The 27,516-nt window shown below is 41.1% G+C and overlaps 1 protein-coding gene across 1 annotated transcript in view; it reads left to right on the top strand.

Annotated features, from left to right (window-relative positions):
* The window catches only part of thsd7aa (thrombospondin, type I, domain containing 7Aa), a 162,845-nt gene that overhangs the window by 77,892 nt on the left and 57,437 nt on the right, over positions 1–27,516 (top strand). Inside the window, exons 5-7 of the mRNA XM_065471423.1 lie at positions 718–873; positions 3,604–3,807; positions 7,646–7,840. Coding sequence (XP_065327495.1) covers positions 718–873; positions 3,604–3,807; positions 7,646–7,840 — 555 coding nt within the window. The remainder of the gene's footprint in view (positions 1–717; positions 874–3,603; positions 3,808–7,645; positions 7,841–27,516) is intronic.

The raw sequence follows: 27,516 nt of genomic DNA, 5'->3' as shown, positions 1-27,516 counted from the left end.
TTCGACTGAACAGACACTCACCCGGAGCATCACAGGGCAGTGGCCAACATCTCATGGTGGTTGTAACACTATGAGAAAAAAATGACTGCTTTCTATCTTACCCGCTCCTTCCCAACATATTAACAATAGAACCACCAGTATTCCATGATAAAGTGACTGGATTGCTCATCCGCCAGCTTTTGCCACATTAGCACTCAAGGGCATGTCGTTTACTGCCTACTGAGCAACGCTATTAAAGGACACACCTTTGGCTAAGCAATTTGTATGTGCATGAGTTCTGCTGTGACACAACTATGATGACTCATCAGCCTGACGACCTTGCAGACTGCTGATGGAGCAGAGGTCAACTGACAATCAGGCCAAACATCTAGCAAGCTTTTTTTTAAAGAATAAAAATTTGGTTTTGTAAATTCTCTCCTGCGGTTGCAATTTGAAATCAGGGTGACTCACTATGCTGTCTGTCATGTGTTGTAGAAGTCACATGACTGTGGGTATATGCGGAAAATACATGGATTACCACCCTCTGCACCACTTACTGAACAGATAGCTGAGTACTTTCTAATCACTTTACAAGGCTTTGAGTGCTCAGGTAGAGTAGAAAAGCCCTATATAAGTCCATTTACCATTTTATTGAGCTAGTTTGTTTTTAAACTATGTCTTAAAGCCTTTTTGGCATAGATTAACACTGTGTCTTTGTCCTTGTCTGTGTCTCTATAGCACTGCGGCCAGTGGACAGTAAGCTCTGTCTGGGTATTCCTCCAAACACCACCCAACTCTGCCACATAAGCTGTCCTGTTGATTGTGAGGTATCTTCGTGGAGCACGTGGGGACCCTGCACGTATGAAAATTGTCAAGACCAGGTAGCCAAGAAAGGTAAGAGATACTGTTAGGGTTACAATAGTATACTGTGTCATAAAGTGACTAATCAAAGGAGTTCCGTAGGGTTTACTTTCCTGAAATCTCCCTTTAAAAATTGCATACCACTTCATCTGCCCCACGATTGTTATTGTGCCCCAATAAAGCAAATAAGCCCCAAAAAATGGCAGTGCATTGACTTTTACCCAGATTTACAATGTACAAAACATTCTACCTTCATATTCTATAGTATTAATTATAGTATAGTATAAATTAAAAGGATATCTAGAAATTCTTGAAATGGATCCTTCTGGCTTTATTTACTTTTATCCTCCTTGTGTCACTGTCAGTCCATTTCCTCCCTTGAGATACTTTGTCAGACCTTTGTTGCAGCTGTCGTCCTGAGTATAACCTGTGCACTTCAGAAATTATCTGGCAACTTCAATTAGCAGTCACGTCATCAATAAACACTAGTGAGTTGGTGTCACATGTCCATGCCATGTGGTATTTTTTGAATCATGAGGCGTTCCTTTCCTTATCTTTGCTTTTCTCTTCCTTCTTCTTGTGATTCAATTTAATCTTGTTTTCATATGTTTTTATTTTTGTTTTGTTTGTTTGTTTGTTTGTTTGTTTGTTTGTTTGTGTTCAGAACCATACAGGCTCTTGTAGATGTTTTCTGTCAACATCTAATCTTGTGTTCCTGCTGTTGGATTTTACCAGGGGTGCGAAATTTTACTGTAAACCCAATGAATCATTCTTTCTGAATGCATTTCATTCAGAAAGGTGTCTCTTGATTGTAGATTTGAAAAATGACCTCATTAAGAGAGTTCTTAACCAAGGAAAGCATTTTGTGATCAGCCACTTTATTCGTCTCCTGTGTCCTTCCAATGTCACTGATGTCACTGAGCTGGATAAAGAATACATCAAATTGCTGACTTGGCCACTCCTGATGTATTTTCTATCTCTCTCATAGGTTTATTTCAATTTTTCATGAATGACTTGCATCAAGATCTCTTTGGACCTCATGTTGACATTTCCAGTGAACAGCCACTAAATAGTTCAACACTTGAAGTGAACTTCAGGTCATTTGTAACTGACTAAATGACTGAATAAAGAAACTGCTTTTCAGTCAGTTTTGAATGTAAAGTTGGACGTCTGAAAATAGGGGACTATGTATAAAAATGCATGTAAGGAATTTTGTTAAACCTTTTAAAACTGAAAGTCTTCACTGCACACACATCTTTTTCCAGTAAAATCTACCATGGTACAGTACAGTGGCAAAACAGTAAAAAAAAGTGTCAAATTGATATCAAAGTGTACACCAGAACAGCAAACTGAGCACTTGTTTTCTATGTCACATACATTTCACTCTCTGAATTCCACAAGAGGGAGGTTGCCATCATGTTTTACTATATAGACAGCCTATGACATCCTTGACCAAGTCCCAAGCTGTGTCCTCAATTTATGCAGTCAGCAGTGTTCAAGAATAAGACATGTGACCTGGATAAAACTGCAGTGCTATCATCTTAATTAATGTTAATTAGCCACAGCTGACTGAATTTAGTAGATGACAGTTGCCTTTTCAAAAGGTGAAATGCTTTTAGGACACAATGAATAATGCAAAATTAAAAATAAACAGAGCCAAAATCTTCATGTCAAAACAAAGATTCATAACCTATCACATAGCCTTCACTCCTGCCTTGCAGTTATTGCATCCATGATACACTCTGCAGATAGCAAGTCAGTGATGACTGACAGTATACCTTGCATTCAGTCCTCATCTTCGTTTATACAGCCCTAATCCCCACCTCAACTCTTGCCAATCAAACAATTTCCCAAATTAATTAATGGATTTCTTCAGGCATTAGTCATGTGCAACATATAACAGACAATCAATGCAGGAATAGATAAAGTGCAAGTGTGCAAAAATTGCAAAAGAAACAGAACAATACAGGCACAAGACAGCGCAGACACAAACGTGCAATAGAAAAGCGCAACAATGACAGTAGGTTGTGCAGAAGGTAACTTGATATATGAAGGTGTGTGTTAGTCCAGTCACTGTGTTCAGGAGTCTGGCGGCTTGGGGGAAGAAACTGTTTCATGGTCTGGCAGTGACGGCCTGGTACCTATTGCCAGAAGGCAGCAGATTGAAGTTTGTGTGTGAGGGGTTTTCCACAATGCTGGTGGCTTTGTGGAAGTAGCGGGTGTGATAGATATATGCATTACACTATTCATCATGCAAAGTTCTTTGAATCTTTGTTACTTTAACTCCTAATCTGATCCAATCCAATTTTATTTATAAAGCACTTTAAAATACCCAGCACAGGACCAAAGTGCCGTAGAGAAAATAGGTCAAAAACAATAGAATAACAGAAAACAGCAAATATAAATAAATAAAACACACAATACATAAAAATTAAAACAGCCCTATATTAAAAAACAAGATAAAACCGCATAGAAGCAACTAAAAACAACTAAAATAAAACTAAAAATCTCTAAAGGGAGATCGTTCCACAGTTTTGGAGCTGCTCCAGCAAAAGCATGATCTCAGTCACTTGTGCTGCATATAACAATGGACTGTTAATGGACTGTTAATGGACTGTTAAAAGCAATATTTCAATAAAAAACATCTGGTGAAAAAATATGCTACAGTTGTACACAAGCTGACACACAGGGGTAGCCATAGCTTATTAGTTTGAGCTGGTTTGAGATCATGTAGCTCATTAGATTTCTGTTGTTCCCCCAAAGGCTTTAAATTGAGGAAGAGGAGAATCATCAATGAACCAACAGGTGGGACAGGAAACTGCCCCCACCTGGTGGAGGCCATACCATGTGAAGACCCGAGCTGCTACGACTGGCTGGTGGTTAAACTGGAGGACTGTATCCCAGATAATGAGGAGAAGTGTGGACCAGGAACCCAGATCCCTCAAGTCCAGTGTGTCAATAGTGACGGTGAGTATATGTGAACATATTTATCCTAGTCCGAGCTTTAGGAGTAGCTGGTCTCTAAAGTGCTTTGAGATTGCCTTTAAGTTTTGGTTCCAAGCAAAAGCTACTATGGTGTTTTGACACTTTCCATAGATTATCTGTCACTCTGCTAGCAAAACATCCCCAGGGTACTATCTTCATACTGTAGAAAACTAAAAACACTGATGATTTTCTGTAGTCATAAGGTCTCTTTGAGTAGACAGAAGATAATGTTTACAGAAGGTGTAATTCACACAGTCACGTGACAATTATGCTTAAAATTGTCTACTTTAAAAATACTTTATGTAATTTTGGCACATTATGTGCCATCACCACAGAAACAGTGCCAGTGAAAAGTCAGGGGCATTTCTCCACTGTCACTGAGTTTTCCTGTTGCCCTCTGTGCAGGTATGGATGACAGTTTGAAAACCTACGGTCCCACTCGCACTGGCTTTATCACAGTTGTCTTTCAGTTTGCACTGACATTTCACACTAGGCATGTCACACAGATAGAAGCACAATAAGGAGTAAGATGTGAACATGAGTGAATTTTATCTTGATGATGGAAAATTGGACAGTGGCTTATAAATTTGTTGATAGACATGAACTCATCATGATGCACATGCCTTTAAAGCTGCTGTGAAAGCTCACCTAAGGCTGGGTGATAATGTGTTATGTACATCATACTTTAGGAGGCTGTGTGGCACCTATGCTGGGATGTTTCTTACACCTTTTAGGATGATTATTTATTTCTAAGTAGTCCATCGATGGTTTTATCGTAGTCTGCAGTCCCATTCACATCTCTGTGTGTTTTTCACATTCAAAAGATAGCATCATTTTAGAAATGTATATGTTTAAAGAAAAAGTCTTAGTGGTTTAGAATTGCTTGGCAATGAGACACACTACATCGATGAGGTAACGAATCATTTTTTTAGGTTGTAGTCAGTGTGATGTAGGTCAGTCTTTTCACTTTGATTGATGCAGAGATTCTTGTCCTCCCTATTGATCCATCCTGGTTAATCTCAATATGCTCCTTGCCCAACACTGTATTTACTGTATTTAACGTAGAGAGCATAGATTTCCCTATTGTTTGTGCTGTTATAACCAATTTCATCATGTTCTAGTGTGAGTGCATAGCTACTTTGCCTCAGGGATTTTCCTCTCACTTACACAGACATAAGGATTCGACGATTCAAGGAGCTTTATTGTCATTTGCATCACATGTATACATGAGGTGAATGAAATTATATACACACGGTCCCGGAGCGAAAAGAAAAAAGAAAGAGAATAACGAAGAAACAGAATTATTTTTTAAAAAGTAATAAATAAATAGTTTTTGGGGTTTTTTTTTAAAAAGAAAACAGAATAACAAGTAATAAAATAATACGATAAATAGAGTGCAACAACCTGAGTACCAGTATGGTGTATGGATATAGAATGTAGGTATAAATACTTTAGCAGCAAAAGGGCATGATGACCAGCAGTGATAAAGTGACGGTGTCAGTAAGTGTCAGTAGTGATTAAGGTGCTACAATATCAGTTCTTGTCCATTTGTGCATTGAGAAGTCTCACAGCTTCTGGAGTGAAGCTGTTTCTCAGTCTGGTAGTTTTGCAGTTTTGCATTTAATGCTCGTCAGCCTCCTGCCTGAGGAGGCAGAATCTTGGGCTTCTGAGTTTGTGGTCTATTGTTGTTGTTGTAGTTGAACTGTGTCATGGTCCTGGGTTGTTAGACCCAGTGTTTTGTGTTTATTATTGGTGGCATCTTATGTTTCGGGTTAATTCTTGTTTTCTTACTTCTTAGGGTTTTGGTTCTGGTGTTTCCCCTGTGCTCTGTTCATGTCCCTGAGTTTGTGGTGCAAAACAGTTTGTGAGTTTCCTGTTTTACTTTGAAGGTCTGTGTCTCGTTATGCCATTAGTTTCAGCTGTGTCCACCCCTGCGTGTCATTTCCTCATTACCTGGTGTGGCAGGTGACATATTGGGTGAAGGTGGGGAGAGTGGAGGACAGGGAGATGTGATTAAAGCCCCCAGAGATCAGGAAAAGGGCCTGAGGGTGCTGTGTTTGGAGTCTGCTGGTTACGGTGTGCAGGACCTCACAGGCTGCTGCAGCGTTAGCAGAGGGCAGGACATACACAGCTATCATAATGACGTGTGGAAACTCTCGCGGTAGATAGTACGGTCTCATGCTAACTGCTAGCAGCTCAATGTCCTTACAGCTTAATAATAATAAATAATAATAATACATTTTATTTGAGGGCGCCTTTCAGAAACCCAAGGTCACCTTACAAAGAACAAAATTAATAAAAGGAGCAATAGTCATAAAATACATAAAATAAGTTAAAATTGCAAAACAGAGCTTGACAACAGATAAAATCAGCACTAAAGCGAATAAGCCAGTTTAAACAGATGTGTTTTGAGCTGTGACTTAAATACGGAAAGGGAGTCAATATTTCTTATGGCTGGACGAAGAGAGTTCCAGAGCCGAGGAGCAGAGCGACTGAAAGCTCTGTTCCCCACAGTAATAAGGTATGAGGACGGAACAGTAAGATGAATAGCAGATGATGATCTGAGAGGGCGGGAAACAGTGGTGATATGGAGCAGGTCACACAAATATGAAGGAGCAGATTTATGGATACACTTGTATGTAAGAAGTAAGATCTTAAAATTTATCCTGGCTTCTATGGGCAACCAGTGAAGCTGCTGAAGAACTGGGGTAATATGAGCTGTTAATGGAGTACGAGTTATGACCCGAGCTGCGGAGTTTTGAAGAAGTTGGAGTTTATGAAGGGACCTTTTAGGGAGACCAAATAGGAGGTCAGCTTAGCGTCTCTTTGATAGATAAATGCCCAGAGTTACACCATCTATCGTTCACAAACACAGCCAGACCCCCTCCTCTCTTCGTACCACTCTCCGTTGTTCTGTCGGCCCGGATCAGATGGAAACCGTCTATGTTTATGTGTGAGTCCGGAGTTAGTGCGGTTAGCCGTGACTCTGTGAAGCACATCACGCTGCACTCCCTGTAGCTCCTCTGATGTCGGGTAAGAGCCGCCAGTTCATCCACTTTATTGGTGAGAGATCTCACGTTCCCCATAATAACAGACGGAATCGCTGGCCGGTACCTCCTAACCTTACTGCGACGCCCGATCCCCGCCCGAGTGCCGCGTCTCTTCCTCCTCACCTCGCGGGGGATGTTGGCTCGCTCGGCGGTAGGCAGAACAGCGGAGACCCCGAGGGCTAACAGCTGATCCCTGCTGTAAACAATGGGAGGTCGGACCTCCACGCACTCTCTGGACACAGATGCCGTAAAAAATATGATAAAAAACACGATTGTCCATAAAATTCTGAGCTCGATTGTGGAGTAGTACAGTCCACAATATAAAAAAAAGAACAAGAAACACAATAACAACAAAGAAAGAGAAAAAAGGACTCGGTCAGGTCGGAGCTGCTGATACTGGCTGCCAGCTCGGAGCGGCGCCGGAAATTATCTATTGTTGCTGTTTATTTCAGTTTTTTTGTTTTTTAATTTAAGGCAATAAAACTGTGATGCAAAAGAATTTACAATGTTGGTCTTAAAATGGTTAACATTAGTTACCACATTAGAAAGTGCAATTTTCCCTTTAGTCATTTTGGCAGTCCCACCCTAAGAACACACCAAGAAAAACAACATTTCATGCTCACAGCCTTTATTTTAAAGTGACTTTTTGAAGGAAATTTGATGTTGCTTTCTTAGCCCTGTTTAATTTAATGAATGTTATCATTATCTTTTAACTTGATAACACATTTTAAATTTGGCACAGTACCTTAATTCTCTTTGTGTTCACCCAGGTGAATATGTGGATCGACAACTCTGCCAGGATGCCATCCTTCCTATGCCATTTATCTGCGAGGTGCCTTGCCCTAAGGACTGTGCCTTGAGCCCCTGGAGCCCCTGGTCTCTCTGCTCCCATACCTGCTCTGGAAAGAACACAGAGGGCAAACAGACCAGAACTCGTTCCATCCTCGCCTATAATGCAGGAGAAGGTAGGAACTGTATAAGGAGAGCAAAGCAGCATTGCAGCACTCATGAAGTTACAGTATAGATAAAGGTAATTCTATTAAAAATGAATATGTGCCTCTCATCTGAGCTCCTCAGTGTAAGATGGGTCTTTCAGCAATGACATTAGCATATTTAATCAATGCAAATGTTTAACGTGATAGTACAGAAGTCCAATTTACACCTTTAAGAATACAGGGGTAGGTTGAAATTGGATGCTTAATAATAAGTCTTATTTTTACAGCATGTTTTTCATTTTCCATTAAGGACAAGAGAAAGCAATGTGAAATTTAACATTTAACATTTGAACATAATTGAACGACATTTGAAAACGTTTAACCAAATCAACTTTAAACCTAATCTAAATGTCAATCTAAATATCGCATCAAGTGAAAATCTTGACGGAGGCTTTTATTTTAAACATCAAGGATTATTGATGTAAAGTTGTAAAGGGTTATTCAGCAAATTTATTCACATATGCTTTTACCATTGTTTCTACAATAAGTTGTCTTATGGCAAATATGCCTTGTGATCATAAATTTCTCAAGTATTCAGATCCATCATGTTTTGGGTTTATCAAGACTAGGTATTCTGCTCACAACATCAGCAAAAAGTCCAAGTTAAACTTGCAAACCATGTCTTTGTACAGACTGTATACACATAAAGTGCTCACTTACTTAGCATTATCATGTCCTTGATTTCTTTAGTGATATTGCATATATATACACATACAGTGATGAAATATTGCGCAAATGTAATAGACGTACACATCTTTTGAAAACTATAAACCAGATTATGGTGCAGTGTGGTACGTTAAAGTGACTGTATTTTAAATTTGTGTCTTTGCACGTACTTCCGTTTGGACAGCAATTTTTCATTGACCATTAATCATCTCAAATCTCAGCTGCATGTCACTGGATATGGATGGCATATGCATGGGCCAGATGCTGACTGGTTGACAAGTGGGTCAGAATAGGGAACGAAGCAACCGTGGAGTTTACCAGGAACAGAAGAAGAGAGAAAAAATACAGCATTGTTTTAAACACTCAGTTTTGTTGGTTAGCCCACTACCTTCCATCATATTCTGGGCACCTTCTGCTGGCTTTGTCTTGGCCGGTGATTGTTTTCAGACCCCTCCAGAATGTCCTTGCATTATTCCCTTAAGCCACTCCTCCAATTTCCTCTTGTAGGTGTCACTTCCTTTCTCTTTGTCTAGCACGTTCACTGTTTTTGGCAGCTTGGGGATGGCCTGTCTGCCTCCATAGAGCCGTATTGCCACAGTGAGGCAGTGTTCAAAATATATGGTACAGCGAGTCTGTGGGCCACTCTTTCGTGTGCTGCTGTTGGCCCATCGCCAGCTGCAGATAAGAGCATCGTTATAACTTACAAAGACCTGAAGCGAAAAAGAGTGTTAAAAACAATGAAAAGTGTCAACTGTCACTTCCTTCACTTTCCTTATTGCTGCCCACCTGTCAACCATTCAGCATCTTCCAAGATGAAAATCTGACCTGAGGTGGCATTCCAGTAGAAATTCCTTCCTTTTGCCAGTCTCCTTTGCTTTTTGAGTCCGGAACGAATTAATTCACCCACTTCTCTGAGAAGCACAAGATGCGAAATACGTCTTGTGCAGACTGGTTAATGTTGTTAGCTCTTCCATCTTATTGGACAGAGATCTTAGATTTCTCATAATGACATATAATATGGAAGGTTTTCCCAAGACTTTACTCTAGCTCTGCAGCCTGTCTTTCTTCTCCTTACTTTCATGTGGAGCTCCAGAATATAAAACAGTAGTTACTGTGTCAATGGAGCCATTGCTGAATGGCTCCTTCCATAATCAGAGTTGGGTAAGTGGAAATATAGCAAGTAAGCTACTGAAGCTTAAATGTTTTACTACATCAACTGCTGGAGATAAAAGGTTTTTAAAAATTCTCCTCAACCTCTGATGCTTGATATGGAAGGACCACATCAGTGCTGATCAGTTCAGCACTGGAGCACCAGATGTTAAAGTATGGTTCAGGATTCAGTCTAGGGATTTTGCAGCCTGCAGATGCAGCCTCTGCGAAGACTGCATCTGCAGTGTACCGTATTTCCTTTTTACAATGTGCTCCTCCACTACATGCTTCACTTCTGATGGACTGAGATCACGTGTATTGCTGGAGCGATCTGAACTTCACCAAGAGATTTAAGTGGTGCGTTGTCAACTTTCTGGGAGTCAACTCTAACACGAGATTTAGTGGGGTGGGTCTCAGTTAACTCAGGTAGTAACTCGGCTGTGGAAGGCAAAAGATTTGTGAATGACTCACTGATTTGGGCCATCATGTCCTTGAGAACATAATCCCTGCCAGTTACCTTAGCTAGGTTTTTAAGTTTAGGGAGGTTGGAATGGGTACTACTATATCAACTGCCTGTCTATGGAGATCAGAGGTTTGCTCATCTACTAATATGATCCTGTTAATGGAGCAAAACCTTTTAAGAAAATCTGTAATTTTCTCCCACTTTCTTATCATCTATAGCGATACCATTGATCATCACAGCATTAGAGATTTTAAATGGAGAGTTGTTGTTTTTTTTTTCAACAATATCCAACTTTTCTTGAGACTAATCTTCATCAGAGGGTGCAGTTTAGCCTTTTAGGGTGCAGTTTAGAACTGTAACAAATGTAACTCCCCCAGACCCTTTATTTGGTTACAAAACTTTGGACCTGTGTTTAGGTTTGTTTGGGTGATAAAGCGTGTGAGATTGCAGGGAAATAGCTTGAGGCTATGTGTTTTAAACACTCACTTTGTCAGACAATACAGGAGTACAATTAACAAAAGGTAGCAGTTAATATGTTAGCAGAAAATGAAATCCACAGAGAAGTCTGACATGAATAATAGACTGCACCAACGATAAGTAGGGACGAATAAACAGACATCAGCCTTTGGCCATTTTGGATGATGAACACGCCCCAAGAGAGAGCAACTTTAATGACAGCCACCAAATATATACATGTGCATCACGTGTCAAACAAAACACATCCCATTGGCCGTTTCCATAATTTGAGAGCATTTGCTTTCTTTCATGTCAACATACTATACGTTAAAATGAAACATTGCCATTATTAGTATACTTTTCATACTTTGGAATATAAATACATTCGCTTTACCAAACTTCTTATAAGGTAGTTAGTGCACACAACACTTCATACATAACCAAAAACAGTGACGATATTTTTTTTCTCTTTAAAAAATAGCTTTGCAGGCGCAATATTATATTAGTACAGAAATACCCAATTAAATACAAATCAAGCATAGCTACAGCTTACACTTTAGATCCAAGTTTCCTGTGTAAATTAAGAAATATATTTCCCTCCACAAAAAGTAATAAAAATACACGTCTACAAGTTGCACCAGGCAAAAGCATACCTACTTTAGCATCACGCAGTGGTGGCTGACATGCTAACACTGTAGTTAGCAATATTAGCTTAGCTAAGTTTAGCAAAAATTTTATTCACTCAGAGTTGGAAAGATTTTTCTTGACAGGCTAGGGTGTACCAAAAAAGCCCAGTCGGCAGGCAACGCAGGTGTTTGCAAAATGCAATCAGGCACCACATGACACCACAAACTATGTTTTTTTCCGAAACGCAATCATAAATCCTAACATCCAAATGAGAGAAAAAAGAAAGAAATGTCCACATTACAGTCTCCTTCACATACATTTGGGCTTTGCTTTTCCTTGTTTTTAAAATGAAGGAAGATTTGACAATAGATCAGCTGTTAAAAATTTGATGAGCATTTTGGCATAGATTGCCCAAGGCAGTCATGGAAGTACATCATTTTGAGCACTGTACAGCTGATACTTTCTCTGTTCCAGAACCAAGTCCTGAGTCCTCTGTTAAGGCTGTTCCTGCTTTGGTGGGTTTGGAGGCTCCTTAATTTTTAAGCAACAAAAACAATTAATAATATTACAACTGATTTTTGACTCTAGGACCTCATAAGGGGGTCTTTTTTTAGGACTCTCCAAGGGTTAATCTCACGATTAATATAATACTGATTTTTAGGCTAATAGTTAGGCTAACACACTTAGCTCTCATCTTTTCTTTCCTCACAAAACCGATAGACCGTCCACTTCTTTTAAGTGTCTCCCAGCACAATTCTTAGCACATTTTGGTGGTGAAAAAGAATACAGACATACAAGAAAAGATAGTGGACTTGGAGAGCCATTCTAGAAGGAGTAATATTTACATGTATAGAGTAACAGAAGGAAAAGAGGGTAAGTCAGTCGTGAAATTCATAAGTGAGTTGCTCAAAAGTCACTTGGCTCTGCCTGATGAAGTTTAACTTAAAATCCAAGAGGCTCACAGAGCACTAGTGATGTGTCGGTCGCGAACGAAACGGCTCTTAGGCTACGTTCACACTGCAGGCGAAAGCGCATCAAATCCGATTTTTTTGACCCTATGTGACCCATATCCGATCATGGTATGACAGTGTGAACGGCACAAATCCGATATTTTCAAATCTGATCTGGGTCACTTTCGTATGTGGTACTGAATCCGATACATATCCGATGTTTTAGAAAGCGACTGCTGTTTGAATGGTCATGTCGCATTAAATCCGTCTTTTACGTCACTGACACAAGACAGACGCCAATTATCAGCTCCGGAGAAGCGCCCGAGAATACATCGCGAACGCTTCCTGGCCATCCAGTGAAACTGTTGGGAAGACAACGTTGGAGAAACGTGAACATTTTATTTATACTGTATAATCTGCAGATTCTGACAGAAATCTGCAACTATCCTTTGAAGCACCGCTCCTCTCTAAAACAGCAATAAGGATAATTATTAGGTTATTTACATTATTAAGTAAATAACAAAATAACTTAAAGCAAAAATTGGGAAACGTAAAGTCCGAAGACTTTATATTAAGGGCCATCAGTCAAACAATATTGTTTGCTCTGGGTCTAAACAGAGCGCGTTGTGTGTGACGACTTCTTTTGCGCATGCGGGCTGCTTTAAGGGTTCACACTAGAGCGCGTTTGCTGTCGCATTTTATTTGTAGTGTGAACAAGCAGACAAAAAAATCGGATTTGATCAAAAAATCGGAATTAAGCATTAAGACCTGCAGTGTGATCGTAGCCTTAGAGCCGGTTCTTTGAAGTGAACGACATGAGCCGGCTCCTTATTGGGAGCCGTGTTTATCTTTCTTTTTTTCTTTCTCTCACCCTCTCTCTCGCTTTTTTTTTTTTTTTTTTTTCCCCCCTGTCCCGTTTGGATCTTTAGCCATCAGAATTGTTGTCTTAAGGCCAAGAGAGATGCCAAGCGGATTTACTTTACCAAGTGGATCATCATGGCCTTGCCATATTGGTCCATTTGATTGACCTTTATTATAATTATGTATTTATTTTATTTTCGGTTGTTACAGTCGGGACAGACATGACTGGGGGATAGGACAGGGAGAAAGAATGAAAGAAAGAGGGGGAGAAAGAAAAATAGAGGGGAGAAGAGATGGTGAGAAAGGGGAGAAGAAAGAAAGAAAAAACAAACAAAACACCTGGATCACCTGTATGGAGAAAAAAAAACAGAAGAGAAAACAAACAAACAAAAAACAGCAACATAATAAATACAGCACCATCACAATAAACTAGCTAGCAGTAGATAACAGTAGACACTAAATATTAAATGTTATTGTGCAGCACGTAAGATAGACAGCGCACAATGTGCTTTGAGGTAGCAGCCAAGAAAGGTGTAGTTTGTGTCTGTGAACACCCGTGTGTACACCTGTGTGCATCAGCATGCTTGTATTCCAAAGGTTTCTCCATGTAACGATCTGCTAGGGAGTGTGGGGAGCCATAGCCCCGTCCCCCAGGGCATGAAGCAGGTATGGAGGAGATCCAGGCCCCAGACATCTAGAGGCCCCAGAGTACGAGGACCCAAGGAGGACCACCAAAGGGGGGAACCGTGCCACCCTCCTGGGAAGAGCTGAGTAGAGCCCCAAACGAGAGGTCACCCAGCAGCCACAGAGCAGAGGCCAGAGGGGGTTGCAGTGGCGTGCCCGCGGGCTCTGCCGGCAGCCAGCTGCGCCAGAGAGGACCGAGCTTCAGGCCCAGAGGCCTGAGGACACCCCACCCCCCGGAAGGGGCCCAGCCGGGCCACAGGCGCCAGGCCCCACCAATCGGCCACCAGGAGTGAGCCGGTACATACATGAGTGCCCAGCCCCAGTCGACAAGAACCACCAGCACACCAACGTCTGAGGGCATCAGCCACCGGCAGGGGGTGTGGTGAGGGGAGATAGGCCTCCGTACTTTGGAGGGCCTGAGATGTTCCCAGAGAGGTGGAGTCTAAGACCCAACCTGACATACAGACACAGACGAACAGGCGCACGCAGACTCAAACGTGTATTCCCACCCCCATATACACAACCAAATACTCGGCACTTACCCAACGTGTAGACAGACACAAATAGACACTGTACAGACAATCACACTCCCCAAACATACTCTATATCCCGGGTCCAGGTACCCCCGCCCCCAGAGGGGCAAGCCGCACCTAGACCCAGGAGGTGTAACCCTTCTCTCTGGGGTGGAGGCAAGCGGACCGCCTCCTTATCTGCAGTAGTAGGGAGGCCCCGCATCACAGACCCCAATCTGACGGCCAGCACCTCCTCCCAGCCCCCCAGCCCTGACGGCTAACAGAACCGGGGTGAGTGAAGATCCCAAACCTCCCTCTGCCCGCTCATATGTAGTGTTGCTGTGTGCTGTTCTAAAGTGCATTTAAAACACAGGAGGGCATGGTGCATCCTGCCAGAGAGCAGCACGGCTCCTCCCGAAAACCCTCAGTGTCTATATGCATTAAAACTGAGGGTAGGGCACCAGCGCCAGAGGTGGGTTGGAATACACAGACCATCCTCTGGACGCTGTATAACGTGCCCACCCCCAAGGCCCTATATGTATGTGTTATGTGAGAGTGTGAGTAATGTGGATGTCTAGGTTGCAGAATAAAATTGAGGCACAGGTGGCCAGAAGGGGACAGAGGGGGGGGGGGGGTGCCTCCCCTGCACCCTGGTGACATATCTGCACCCCAAGCCCTGCGTGTGTGGGTGGGTGTGGTAGAGCGGGAAGAGGGAGGTAGCTGAGGATGGGGAGGGAAGAAAGGGAGGGGCAAGCGGCCCCTCCCTGGGGCCAGCTCCCCCGCTGACCCCAGTAGGCACCCCCAACTCTGGAACCCACCAGGGCAAGGGGGCCCAGGCCCATCCGGACCGGGGCCCACAGCAGCAGCACCGCCCAGCCCTACAAAGTCCAGGGCAGCCCACCCGACCCCACCGCAGAGAAAACTGCACCCACCCCATCATCCAATCATCTCCCAAACTACACAAGACAATAAACACCCAGGTTGAGTTCATTCTCTACCTCTCCTATATCTCTCCCCCACCTGCAAAGTGAGCTCCTGTAGAGAGGAGACCACCTGCAAAGATATAACAGCCTCCCCACCAGTTAGAGAGCCCCCTAGTTGGGCTGATGCACCAGAGGTCCCCTGTACTGGGGCTGAGCCCCCCTGCACCCACCCGCCCACAGCCCCGGCAACACAACAGCCAGGACCCAAGCCCCCAAGGCCCCGCCAGCACCCCAGACTGGGGGTGGAGCACCCCCAAGCCTCCACGCCCGTCCCGGACCCACCCAGGGGCAACCAGGCCACCAGGCCAGTAACCAACGTCCGCCAGTACAGACCCTCCCCCATCTCCGCTGTACGCAGCCACAAGGAAAACACCATCTAGGAGCCATCAGAGCCCCTAACCAGGTCATGGCCACATCCCCCGGGTTAGGCCCTCCAGGGAAAACGTCCCTAGGGACTCCCCAGACGCCCTAAGGCCGTCACTACCCCCATATCAACCACAATAGCGAAGGCAGGACCAAACCATGACCCCCCACCCCCACTAGGTGATGAAGCCGATCAAAGGAGCCCAAAGGGATTGATTAAATGTGGTGGCAGAGGCTGTATCAAGACTAATGTGATCTATTAGATGGTTTTTATATTGATTAGAATTAAGATTATTTTTATTTTTCCAGTTAAGGAGGACCGTTTTCTTGGCAATGCATAGAGCCGTAAAAACAATGTGGGCTGTGTTTATTTCTGCAGTGACCTCATCCAAGTTGCTCAGCAAGCACACTAAAGGGGAGGCTGGAATGTTACATTTCAGACACTTCGATAAGTCTTCACATATCTCACGCCAAAACTTCTGAACTGGTGGACAGAACCAAAGAGTGTGGATATAATTGTCTGGTGTATTTGCTAGACAGTGTGAGCAGTTGTTGGAAGACGTAAAGCCCATCTTGAACATCCTATGACCAGTATAGTGCACTCTATGTAATATTTTGTATTGTATTAATTGCAAACTGGGATTTCTGATCCATTGAAAGGTTTTTAAGCATATCTGAGACCAAAGGTTTTGGTCTATGCTGATCGATAAATCCACTTCCCATTTTGCAATAGGAAGGGATATTGATTCATCTATTTTAGAAAGCATTCTGTATATTTTAGACAATAATTTGGGGGGTTTTAGATTAAAAAAATGTACCACACTTGGTGGTGTTTGTAATTCAGCTTCACTGGGATTAAATTTCTTTTTTACTATGGATTTAATTTGTTGATATTCCAAAAATCGTTTCTTGTTGATCCCATATTGTGTAACTAGTCTGTCAAATGAAATAAAGTCTGTTCCTTCCAATATATGTTCCAAGTATTTAATTCCTTTGCAACTCCAATCTGGAAAGTTTATCATATTATTGTTTTGTAATATGTCCGGATTGTTCCAGATAGGTGTACGTTTGCATGGGATTAATGAGGACTCTGTCATTTTTAGAAACTCCCACCATGCTGTCAGAGAAGAGCTGATGTTGATGCTTTTAAAGCATTCATGTCGTTTGATGTTTGAACTGATAAATGGTAGGTCTGAAATTTCTAGATTATTACATAGTGCCTGTTCTACATCTATCCAAGGTTCATCTAAGAAGGTGTGTTTAAACCATCTAGAGATGAACTGAAGCCTGTTGGCTAAAAAATAGTAATTAAAGTTAGGCAGATCTAATCCTCCTTTATCCTTGGTCCTTTGTAATGTTTTTAAGCTGATACGTGGGGGTTTATCTTTCCAAAGGAATTTAGAAATATATGAGTCTAGAGATCTGAACCAATCTTGTGATGGCTTATTTGGGATCATTGAAAACAAATAGTTTATTTTTGGCAAGACCATCATTTTTATAGCGGCGACCCTTCCCATGAGTGATATGGGTAAAGATTTCCATCTAGTCAGATCGCTTTCTACTGTCTTTAAAAGCGGGATGTGGTTTAATTTAGTTAATTCTGAAAGCTTAGGAGAGACATTAATACCTAAATATTTTATATTTCCAGATTGCAGTGGTGTAGGAGAAGAATTATGGAAGGAGCAATTAATCGGAAGAACTGTAGATTTTGTCCAGTTAATTGAATAATCTGAGACTCTTGAGAAAGAATTTATCAATGCAGTCACCCCAGAGATATTGGTTTGTGAGTTTTTCTCGCTTTTTTTTTAAGCTTCACTCCGCACGTGAGCCTTGTGCTTTGCGCTGAGCAGAGGGGGGAGGGGCGGTAGTTACACTCGCAGTAGCACAGGAACAGAACCGGAGGGAAAGACAGAGAAAGAGAGCCAGGGACAGCAACGTCACATTAGAAAGGTATAGTAATCATCCACAACTATTTTCAGTTGCAGATGATAAAGGATTCAGAAAGTTTATTCATGCAGGCCCATATGACAGAGAATGTGCATCTTCGTTTTGTTTTGCATATTTTAATTTATATTTAATTGTGTTGTGGTTTGCAGTGTTTTGTGTTGTTTCACTTTAAATCTGTTTAAATGGAAAAAGCTGAAAATTTAAATAGTTAAAAGTTGAAATGTAAATAGTTGGTTTTTGTATTATATGATTTATTTATTACATTTTATGTGGAGTGAATAAATAAAAGTATATTTATGGTTGCCCCTAGAGACAACGCACGTACAAACTCCAAAACACATACAAACTCCGAAGCACGTACAAAGTCCAAAACACATGTAAATTCCAAAGCGCGTACAAAGTCCAAAGCACGTGAAACCTCCAAAACAAAATGGAAGTGCTCCAGGATGGTATGGGCAGTGTTGAGCTTTTATTACCTAATGGCTACACAAGCCAGGCAGTACCAATGACCGGATTTGGTGTGTTGTCGTAACAGGTAAATGAACTTTTTTTTAAAAAATTATTTGAATATATATGAGTGTTTGTGTACAAATACACAAACAATACACATATGCTTTCAATTGTGTAATTTAAGTGATCTAGGTAGCTCTGTTTTGGAAGTTCACTTGATGCTAGCAGTGTGTTTTGGAGTTTGTACGTGTTTTGGAGTTTGTACGTGTTTTGGAGTTTGTACGTGCTGTGTCTCTAGGGGCCATCGTATATATTTATATTTAAACATATATAAATAAAACCACGTTTTTTTGACATTAGTAATTCCTTTTGTGCACTATTTTAAATTGTTGTTGATACTAAATTAATTAAAGCAACAAAACAACCTGAAGAGCCGGTTGGGAGCCGAAAGAGCGGTCTCTTTTTAGTGAGCCGAGCCGAAAGAGCCGGTTCTCTAAAAAGAGCCGTAATTCCCATCACTAAGGAGCACTGATTCCTAAACTTTTTTCAGATCCACATTAAAGAGTTGGTTTTTCAAAACGCCTGGCAGATGAAAATTGAAATTGATGGCAAGCAACTGTACTTTGACAACGAATACGCGGGTCAAATCACGGAGAGGTACAAGGCATAAAGGACCCATCAAGGCAGCACCAAAGGAGAAGGAGATCCAGTTCCTTAAACCCTATACGAAGATGCATGTGCACTGGGATTCTGGGATGCAGACCTACGGGAGTGTGGAGGAGACCTAGAAAAGTACATTCCACATGACAATATCATCAAGGGCGAATGCCTTGATGGCTGTGGAGGAACGCCTGAATGAGCTGCTGCCGTGGAAATACACCAATGTGTCAGACAAAGCGACTCAACATGCAAGAAAGAGGCTCACAGAGTTCAGAAGAGACTTGGGTGCCAGGAATAAACTATTCTAAGGAGCAAATGTGTCCCAGATGAAGAATAACACATGTATTTTATTTGGTAATGGATACTTCCTGAAGCACAGGTATAATTTTTTTTAAAATTAACAATAATATTTCTTTTAATACTTTTAATTACAAATAAAAGAAGAGTAGAGAAGCTATCATTTTTTATTTAGTTATTTAGCTGATGTTCTTAAGAAGTGATGTTCTTAAGGGTGGCTGCGGCTCAGGTGGTAGAGCAGATCAGCTACTGACTAGAAGGTTGGTGGTTCGATTCCAGTCTGCATGCCAAGTATCCTTGGGTAAGATACTAACCCCAAGTTGTCCTCCGATGTGTCCATTGTAGTAATGTGTCGGTCGCGAACGAAATGGCTGTTAGAGCCAGATCTTTGATGTAAACGACACGAGCCGTTTTTTTTTCTTTTTCTCAGAAAAAAAAAGCCCTTTTTTCCGCTTCACTCCGCACGCGAGCCTTGTGCTTTGCACTGAGCAGAGGGGGGAGGGGCGGTAGTTACACTCAAAGTAGCACAGGAACAGAGCGGGAGGGAAAGACAGAGAAAGAGAACCAGGGACAACAACGTTACATTAGAAAGGTATAGTAATCATCCACAACTATTTTCAGTTGCAGATGATAAAGGATTCAGAAAGTTTATTCATGCAGGCCTATATGACAGAGAATGTGCATCTTCTTTTTGTTTTCATATTTTAATTTATATTTAATTGTGTTGTGGTTTGTAGTGTTTTGTGTTGTTTCACTTTAAATTTGTTTCAAAGGAAAAAGCTGAAAATTTAAATAGTTAAAAGTTGAACTGTGAATAGTTGGTTTTTGTATTATATGATTTATTTATTACATTTTATGTGGAGTGAATAAATAAAAGTATATTTACGGTGGCCCCTAGAGACAAAGCAGCACGTACAAACTTCAAAACACGTATGAACTCCAAAACACGTAAAAACTCAGAAGCACGTACAAACTCCAAAACATGTACAAAACACAACAGAAGTGCTCCAGAATGCTATGGGCAGTGTTGAGCTTTTGTTACCTAGTGGCTACACAAGCCAGCAAGTACCAACGACCGGCTTTGGTGTGTGGTAGTAACAGGTAAATGAACATTTTTTTTAAATTATTTGAATATATATGAGTGCTTGTGTATAAATACACAAACAATACACATATGCTTTCAATTGTGTAATTTAAGTGATCTAGGTAGCTCTGTTTTGGAAGTTCAGTTAACGCTAGAAATGTGTTTTGGAGTTTGTACGTACTTTGTCTCTAGGGGCCACCGTAAATATTTATATTTAAACATATATAAATAAAATCACTTTTTTTACATTAGTAAATCCTTTTGTGCATAATTTTATATTATTGTTGATAATAAATTAATTAAAGCAACAAAACAACCTGAAGAGCCGGTTGGGAGCCGAAAGAGCCGGTTCTCCAAAAAGAGCTGGAAATCCCATCACTAACCCATTGTGAATGTGTGTGAATGCTTAGATTGCACTTAAGTACAGAAGGAAGTGCTTGTATGAGTGGGTGTGATTGGGTGAATGTGGCATGTTGTATACAGTGCTTTGAGTACTCCAGGAGAGTAGAAAAGCGCTATATAAGGATCAGTTCATTTACCAAGTAGAACCTTATCTCCGGAACGTCAACTGTGGGCCACATGTTTAGGAAGGCTTCTGATTTAATTAATCTACGTAGTTTCTTCCAACTGAAGAAATGGCTTACGAAAGCAAAAGATGTTGGACAATTCTAGTAGAAACAAGAATTTTCCACTACTAGGGAGGGCCCCTATAGGCACGACACAGTCTGCCCTTCTCCCACCAACAGGGAATGCAAAGGATGGCAAATCCCAGCCTTCTCTTTGGAAGTCTATGGCTATGTCCACACGTACACGGGTGAAAAATAACTGTCCACATGTAAACGCCAAAAATGAAGTCAAACGCTGTCAAGAACATGCCAAAGCAACAGGTGGCAATATAATCCACGATCTTTTTTTTAGAGCAGTACCCGTCTGAAATGTCACAAGAATTTCCTCATTGCGAGGAGGACATTCAAGGGCCATCATCACCACCAAGCTGAAGGCAAACAGGGGGGAAATATAGGGCAAGCGGACTGTCGTCGGAAAAGCAGTCATGGCAGATTGGTCCTACTGTACTGAGCTCTGTGAACAGATGTGGGGTCGCTCACCAGCGACAACTGCCATTCCGTCAGACATAGAAACAGCAGATGTTGACACAGCTTGTCATCATTTGGATTCTGCATCCACTTCGTCTGCACTTGACATATCGACTGTGGAAGTGTCAGATATGTCTGATCAACCACAGTCTGAGGACAGCCATTTGCCGACTTCTGCGGTGAAGGAGAGATCTTAGGTTAGCCTGCCATACATGTATAAATGAAGGCCTTAATTTCAATCAATCAATCATCAGTCAATCTTTATTTATAAAGCACTTTTCATACAGCAATGTAGCACAAAGTGCTTTACATGGTTAAAAGCAGCCCACCCCACCCCGCCCAATTTGTTTTTCATTATTTTATTCAACCTTTTTTCAAGGCAAAACTTGAACACAGACACACAGGACAGACTTAAAAGAAGACTTTAAACTGAGACACAGTAGCTGAATGTTGCAGTGGTGGACATACAGATGAAGAAGAGAATTCTGGATATGATGGAGAAACCTGAGAGGCGAGCTTCTGAACATTACCGTAAATTATAAGTCACTCTCGAGAGACTTACAAGTCCAATTGAAGATTAATTTTCACTGCTAAGACAAGTCATGTATCCACCACCACGACCGTTTAACCTGCCACCATACCATGGTGGGCACATCTCCACCCAACAGCATCATAAGGTATGGGGCGTTCGTGGCTCAAGAGTTGGGAGTTCGCCTTGTAATCGGAAGATTGCCGGTTCGATCCCCGGCTTGGACAGTCTCGGTCGTTGTGTCCTTGGGCAAGACACTTCACCCGTTGCCTACTGGTGGTGGTCAGAGGGCCCGGTGGCGCCAGTGTCCGGCAGCCTCGCCTCTGTCAGTGCGCCCCAGGGTGGCTGTGGCTACAACGTAGCTTGCCATCACCAGTGTGTGAATGTGTGTGTGAATGGGTGGATGACTGGATATGTAAAGCGCTTTGGGGTCCTTAGGGACTAGTAAAGCGCTATATAAATACAGGCCATTTACCATAACTGAGCCACCAAGCAGCACACCTAACCCAGTCTCACCTTTGCAGGGAACAGGGCAGTTTTCCTTCACACGAGCACTTTTGGAGGATGATATTTGAAATAATCTGCATCATTACTTATGCTGGGCAATAAATAACTTATGTTGGAGGCTGTTTTGGCTGCATCTGTACGTTTTATTTATCATTTGAATTTATTTTCATTATGCTTTATGTTAAAACGTTGAAAATGTGTTTTGTTTTTTTGCTTTTTCAGAATGCTCAACTGTTGACATGTTAAATGTTTTCCATTAGCTGTTATGCAGCTCCAATGTTTTATGTTTAAAACGGCAGTTAAGTGTAAGAGATCTTCCTTGTGACCTCACAAAACCTTCTTTTACCTACTTCTGAGAAGTTTTTGTGTTCTTCTAGAAAGGCAGTGTCAGGGGCTGGGTCTGTGGCCCAGCATTCTGAGTTTATTTTGTATTTTGATTTCTTATTATATTGGGAATATGTTAAGTTTTTGTGTTGCTATTGTTAGTGAGTATTTAGTTGAGTTTCTTTCTAGGTTTTTGTTTCTGCTATAATTCCTGATTTATAAGTCTTTTCTTACCTTTTGTGTTACTATGTCATGTGTTTCTTGTCATGCGTGTTTCAGGTTGTCAAGCTTGTGTGTCATGTCTACGGTTCTCAGTGTTTCCTATTTTATTTTGAAGAGTCGGGTGGCTCCATGTTCAATGTGTTTTGTTTTACTTCCCCTGTGGCATCATTATGTTCATTTGTCTCAGCTGTGTCTCCCCAGGTGTTTCCACTTCCCTCATTACCCTTCTGTGTGTTTAGTCTGTGTGGTTTCATTCAGTCTTGGTCAGGTTGTCTGTGTTACGTGAAGCCCCATGTAGTTCATAATTCCACTGAGGTTGTGTTCATGTTTCTTGTTCTCATTTTTCTTCATCACAGTTTCTCGCACGTTCCTGGGCAGAATCATGTTCATGTCTGTTTTCATAGTTACCAAAGTTTTGTCTCAGTTATCATAGTTTAGTTTTCCCAGTTTAGGTTTCAGGCTAGTTTTCGCTCCTGTTTGCTTTGCCTTGTTTTTGTACTCTTGTGAAGGACTCGCTTTTTATTTAACCCAAGTTACATCTCCTTCCATGTCTGCAATTGGGTCCTCCTTCTCACTCCCACACAGACAGGAAGCTAATTTTGTGTTACTTTTCAAGTGCCTTCATCATTAAAAATGCTAACAACTAAAACCAGCATTTTGGATTGTGTCTCACTTGGCTCTCTTGGAGTTTATTCAGTAAAGAAAGAAACAGAAAATTTTACGTTAGTCTGAGTGACAAAATGCATACAACATTTTAAAAAAGTCTTATTCCCTGTTACAAACGTTTAAGGTGGCAAGGTACCACTTTCTTTTTGAACATGTTTAGGATCACGGTGCACAGATCGTGAAGTGTGTGTTACACAACTAACATGTAACATACATACCCTGACACACAATTTCTGTAGATAAGACAGTGTCCTACAATAGAACAGAAATCCTTTTTTATGGATCAAGGAATTCAGTAAGGACTCTCCTGGCACTCTTCCCTTCTTATGTCATGCAGTCAGCTCTGTGGTAAGTCTGTGTGCAGGGTTCATACACCTTTTTCAGGGTCAAATTCAAGCCCTTTTTAAGCACTTTCAAGGTCCATGTTCAAGCTTTTCCAGCACATTGCCACTGTCATAAATTACATATTTATACAAAAACATACATACGCAGAATGATTTCACTTTTTTTTAATCACACAAAAAAGACGGTATTATGCTAAATGTCAGTTAGCAAATAACTTCACAATAAAAATGAGAAATATAATAGAATTTGTCTTTCAGGTAGGCATTGAATTAAAGTATCAAAAACAACTCAGAACAGTGCAAAAATAGATGGGGGAACTGTGGTAGGGGGAAAACTGCATCATATATAAATGCATATTTGCTTCACATTACCTCAGTAAGACCATGTGCAAAATCATCTTAGACTGACTTAAATGTCCCCCCCCCCCTTTTTGCTAAAAACAGAAAAAAGTACCACACAAAATACTACAAAAGCAAAAGGATGCATTATATGCATATAGTGTATAAACTGAGAAAAGGCATAGAAGCACATTTCACCAACAAATCTAGATGTGCAAATGGATGAATCAACTTGTCAGAGGTATTTATCATCTGTTGAGAAAAATAACCCACAAAACAAGAAAACTGCACCAAATACATCAAAATAATAAGGCCAAATAGGGCCGGGCCTATGAAGGAGTGTCTTTCAGTTCCTTGAGTTTGTCAGTTAAATGTTTCTCCAGAACCTCCAGACTTTTTCCCTTTTCTTTTGCAGCTCTTTGAAGCCCATTGGACTTTGAGATAAAGCACAATTTTCCTTCTGACTCAGCTTTTTCTGCATTCTGATCAGCAGGCTTTAGGAGAACCCACATATCCTTCTCCATTCTCTTCTTTTTGGCTTTTATCTCTGTTATCTCCTCTATTAGTCCTTTGGTCTTCTTTGCTTTCTGTTCATGTTACTTTAGAAATCTTTGGTCCTCAAGATACATGGGATACTTCTGCCTGGCTGCAGCTGCAGAGAGCAGTAGCTCTTTTGTGTAGACTACATTGCGCAAACCTCCAACATGGTTTACATGGTCAATAACGATCTGCTGAGCAATCAGTGAATGCTCTTTAAGGTTCTCAACCATTCCCTCGTTAGTCAGTCAGTCAGGGTGCTTGCTAATCAGTGCTTTTGCAACTCTGGTGAAGTCATCATCTTTTTGATATGCCTTGAAAGTGTACACGAAGCTTTTTCAAATATGTCATGCTTAACGTCTCGTGTCATTTGTGTCCCATCTTGCATGAAGGCAAGATTTCCCCTTCCAAGTCTGTACTCAACATCTACTGAGAAATTGGGTATATTAAAGAACTCCGGCCACTGATGGCTTAGCAATCGTAATGTCCCAACAGTTGACACGATTTCAGTGTTTGCTGTGCATGACTGATCATGTGTTGGGTTATGAAAGAGTTGTTAGATGAAGAGTTATGAGAGGGATGATTTTTTTTAGTGTTGCTCTTTCAGCATAATTGATTTGCCTCTTTAAGGCAAATCAATTATTTCAGTCAAATTGCAGAGGGCATTATTGAAGTCTTTATCTTCGTACTGTGGTTTAAAATGATACTGCAGCAATCTGGTGTCTTACACTTCATTAACTTTCTAATATCATCTTCACCGATGACAACTCTCAGCAACATCCGCTGGTCTATATTCAAGTAATTCTGAGAAAAGAGATATTTGTGTGAAATTCCAACATTTCAGTTACTCTCACTTAGCACAATTTTTTCAGCACATACTCAGTAGGCATTGCTACAGCGAATTCTCTAAAAATGTATGATGTTCGCTTGCTGGTATATGACGACGAGCCTTCACTAGAAGTGCATTACAGGAATGCAGATTATCAGTAACTATCTTAACTATTTCATTCACTAAGGGGTCATCAGATTGATTTAGTATTGTTAATAGATTAATGAAATAATGGCTGTGAAGGCAAATGAATCTTGTTTTACTGCTCTATAACCTCTTGCAAGGCAGATTTAGAGATGCTAAAAGTCAATGTCATTAAATCATTTTCACTAATGTGTTCCAGCTGTTTCTTCCATGTTTTTGTTGAATTCTGTTAATTGAAAGTCAGCGTCAGCAGCATCAGAATCACTGTCCTCAGGCGGAACAGTCACAATGTCCTCATGCTGAATAAACCAATTAGTCTGAAGTTCCTCAAATATATATTTTCTGAAACAATTTCAGGTTTGAATTTCATCTTATTGTCAAGCTGATGCTCTTTGCTTTTGTGTGCATTAAAGGTTAGTATCCCTACTAGTGAAGAGTGTGTTGTTTCCACAACACTGCTTTCCTCCCACGGTCCCTAGAGACGTTGAAAAGAATGACTTAGTCGAAGGCTCTAGAGGTCCCTATATACGCACGTAAACTTGTGTCAAAAAGTTCACCAAACTGATACGCACAGAATGTTTTCCTTCATCATGCGGTTGAAATTAGTGCAGGCTGTTGGCTTCGTTTGCGCTGTAGTGATGGGAATTCCGGATCATTTTAGAGAACTGGCTCTTTCGTCTCAGCTCACTAAAAAGAGACCGCTCTTTCGGCTCCCAACGGCTCTTCAGGTTGTTTTGTTGCTTTAATTAATTTATTATCAACAACAATATAAAATAATGCACAAAAGGAATTACTAATGTCAAAAAAAACGTGGTTTTATTTATATATGTTTAAATATAAATATATACGATGGCCCCTAGAGCAGGGGTGGGCAATCTCAGTCCACGAGGGCCGGTGTCTCTGCAGGTTTTAGATGTGTCCTCGAACCAACACAGCTGATTTAAATGGCTAAATTAGCTCCTCAACATGTCCTGAAGTTCTCCAGAGGCCTGGTAACGAACTAATCATGTGATTCAGGTGTGTTGACCCAGGGTGAGATCTAAAACCTGCAGGGACACCGGCCCTCGTGGACTGAGATTGCCCACCCCTGCCCTAGAGACACAGCACGTACAAACTCCAAAACACACTTCTAGCGTTAACTGAACTTCCAAAACAGAGCTACCTAGATCACTTAAATTACACAATTGAAAACATATGGGTATTGTTTCTGTATGTATACACAGGCACTCATATATATTCAAATAATTTAAAAAAAATGTTCATTTACCTGTTACTACCACACACCAAATCCGGTCGTTGGTACTTGCTGGCTTGTGTAGCCACTAGGTAACAAAAGCTCAACACTGCGCCCTAGCATCCTGGAGAACTTCTGTTGTGTTTTGGAGTTTGTACGTGCTTTGTCTCTAGGGGCAACCATAAATATACTTTTATTTATTCACTCCACATAAAATGATATAAATAAATCATAATACAAAAACCAACTATTTACATTTCAACTTTTAACTATTTAAATTTTCAGCTTTTTCCTTTTAAACAAATTTAAAGTGAAACAACACAAAACACTGCAAACCACAACACAATTAAATATAAATTAAAATATGAAAACAAAAAGAAGATGCACATTCTCTGTCATATAGGCCTGCATGAATAAACTTACTGAATCCTTTATCATCCCCAACTATTAGTCTGCTTTTCTAATGTGACTTTGTTGTCCCTGGCTCTCTTTCTCTGTCTTTCCCTCGGGCTCTGTTCCTGTGCTACTGCGAGTGTAACTACCGCCCCTCCCCCCTCTGCTCAGCGCAAGCACAAGGCTCGCATGTGGAGTGAAACGGAAAAAAAGTACGAGAGAGAGGGTGAGAGAAAGAAAGAAAAAAAAAAAAAACACGCTCGCGTCGTTCACTTCAAAGAACCTGCTCTAAGAGCCGTTTCGTTCGCAACCGACACATCACTATTGCACTG

This window comes from Pelmatolapia mariae, linkage group LG22 (assembly GCF_036321145.2).
Source record: "Pelmatolapia mariae isolate MD_Pm_ZW linkage group LG22, Pm_UMD_F_2, whole genome shotgun sequence".
NCBI lineage: Eukaryota > Metazoa > Chordata > Actinopteri > Cichliformes > Cichlidae > Pelmatolapia > Pelmatolapia mariae.
The sequence above is the reverse complement of the archived record's forward strand: the minus strand, read 5'-3'. Positions and strand labels throughout refer to the sequence as shown.